At 49.3% G+C, this 2,391-nt stretch overlaps 1 protein-coding gene across 1 annotated transcript; it reads right to left on the reverse strand.

Annotated features, from left to right (window-relative positions):
• Window positions 1–235: 235 nt before the first annotated feature.
• LOC114751877 (protein terminal ear1 homolog) lies at window positions 236–2,080 on the reverse strand. Its single transcript, XM_028940563.1, has 2 exons — window positions 1,060–2,080; window positions 236–618 (listed from the first exon to the last, which is right to left on the reverse strand). Exons 1-2 carry the CDS (start codon window positions 1,790–1,792, stop codon window positions 236–238), a joined length of 1,116 nt encoding a protein of 371 aa, XP_028796396.1. The 5' UTR covers window positions 1,793–2,080.
• Between the last annotated feature and the right edge of the window lie 311 nt (window positions 2,081–2,391).

Raw genomic sequence — 2,391 nt, forward strand, 5'->3', positions numbered from 1 at the left:
TGGGTATGTTCTTGATCATGACAGTAGTTCTGGAATCTTTGCAACTCGATTCCACAATCGCATCTTCCTTAATTAGAAACCTTGTCTCCTGCTTTTTCCCTTGCTTCCCCTTCCAATTCCTACTTCTGGGTTGCTTCGTGCTTCCCGCCACCACCGCCTCACCGCCACAGTTTCTTCACGGCAGCATTCCCCGGCGCAGGCCCTTCCGGTTGCTTCTCTTCTACTAATACCCCACTCAAAAAGAAACCGAGTTCACACTTCCCAGATTAGCGGTATCGTTGGCCTTGTTCTTGGGCTGAGGAAGATGAGCGCGAGGAGGAGGAGACGGGGGAGAAACAGCAGCAAAACGACGTGCGTTTTTACGGGCGAACGGCGGCGGCGGAGGAGGAGGAGGAGGAGGTTGGAAGTTCAACGGCTCGTTGCGTTTTGGAGAATGTAGGGTGGGTGAAGAACTCCGGCCATGCCCACCGGGACGACTGAACTCAATCACAACGGCCATACCGTTAATTTGCTTACCGTTCATCTCCTTCAACGCCCTGGCCGCATCTCTCACATCAAAAAAACTCCACAAACCTTTGATTCTTCTCAATGGCGTCTCTCTCAGTTCCCTCACAGGACCTTTGAAAAAAAAAAAAAACCGCAAGAAAGGCCAAAAAGAAAAGGAAAGTGGTGTGAGGACCAGAGACAGTCGAAAACGTCATAAAAAGTAAATAAAAAGAGTGAGATAGAGACATATCATCAAGTCTGTGTCTATGTTACTCCCAAAACCCACATTACCCCACTGGCATTATAACATAGTCAACAGTCCCCACGCCAAAAAAAAAAATTAAAAAGTCATCTCTCCGACATGAAACAAGCAAAACGACATCAGCCCCAATAGCTTTCTCCTTTTCAAAACAACACTTTCAGATCTCATCTTCATGGGCTACCCAATTAAAGCACATCGCAAACCGACGAGATGAAACATAAAAGGTAATCATGAAATTTTACTTTCAATGGCAGAGAAAGAGACAGAGATTGAAGGAAAGAAAAAAAAGGAATTGGCCTGAAACGTTTTACCAAATGCCTCGAATGTTTGTCGGAGAGTTTCTGTGGACACCGCCGAATCCAAATTGAAAATCACGATGGTCCCTTGGTTCTGCCCTTGAGGGACGGCGTTGTACGCCGGGACAATGTACTGGGCCCACACAGCACGACCGGCGACCAGCCCACGCGCCGGCGGGGGCAGTGGGGCGGTGACGGAGTAACAATCCGGCTCCGACGCTGAATTGCCGGACTTCAAAATGGAGGAATAGAAATTACGAAGCCTGGTTTGTTGTTGCATGTGCTGCTTCCGAATCGCCATTAACGCCGTCTCTGCATGTCTCAGGTCGTAGAAATGAACAGTCACTATTCCTTCCCGAACCCTCTCCATCTGAACCCCTCTCACATCCCCAAAAACTTCCAATTCCTTCCTTATCATCGACTCGCTCACCACCTCCGCCGGCACCGAGCTGAGCAGCAGCGACCGCGTGGGCGAGGGGGAGGAAGATGACGGAGGCGGCGGCGTCGTCGTCGCCGCGGTCGGCGGAGCCAGGGGGCCAACATACGCCGCAGGAGAACAGAACGGCGGATACGGAACACCAACCGGAGCAGCATTACAAAAAGGTAAAGGCTGAAGCGGAACACCATCGGTGGGTGCGCAAGGGTAGAAAAGTTGAGCCGGCCGGTAAAGAGTTTGATTTCTCGGCGTGAACTCTTCCGCTCGTGGGTCTAAACTCCCCGGAAACCGGACAACACCGGTTTCAGCCATGGAAAAACGATACCGGCGGAAAACAAAGGGAAAGAAAGTGGTTTCCCCGGCAAAATGGGGGAGAAGATGGAAAATGAAATGGAAATGAGGAATATAATTGTTTATGATTACGAAGCAGGAAAGAAAAACCGTACGTGTGCCTCCAGCTAGCTTGCTTCCTGGCTGGTTTTTTAGCTCTGTGTGGGGAGGTTGCAGTAATCTTTTTGCCACTAATAATAACGCCTATCGGGTTACAGGCTAGTTGACGTTTATGGGTGGCCTTGGAAAATCTCTCGCTTCACTCCCTAGTCTGAGTTTGAGGAGAAAAGCACAGAAGAGAGAGAGAGAGAGAGAGGGTGGTGGTGGTGTACTGTTTCCTCATTCTCCACTTTCCTTCGAGGGCCAAAGTTGCTAAAAATGTACTTTTGCCATCATCTGAGGCCGGTGGCCGTGAAATGACCCTATTGCCCTCGTGGGGCGTATCATCGGAACTCGGGTTCATTGTGCCTCAAAAACCTGGTTTTTTGACAAAATTTTAAGGAAGAAACGCAATCATCATCAACAAATCTCAGAATAAGTGAATAACGTGCTGCTTTGGTCCTCATTTTATGAGGAGATTT

The sequence above is a fragment of the Neltuma alba genome, unplaced genomic scaffold (genome assembly GCF_004799145.2).
Source record: "Neltuma alba isolate B1F8T4 unplaced genomic scaffold, ASM479914v2 tig00007147_pilon, whole genome shotgun sequence".
Classification (NCBI taxonomy): Eukaryota; Viridiplantae; Streptophyta; class Magnoliopsida; order Fabales; family Fabaceae; genus Neltuma; species Neltuma alba.

Coding starts and splice junctions, on each gene's coding strand:
- LOC114751877 (XM_028940563.1), bottom strand. CDS start 1,792: ATGGCTGAAACCGGTGTTGTCCGGTTTCCGGGGAGTTTAGACCCACGA. Junction 619..1,059: donor ACAAACATTCGAGGCATTTG/GTAAAACGTTTC, acceptor TTTTTTTCAAAG/GTCCTGTGAGGGAACTGAGA.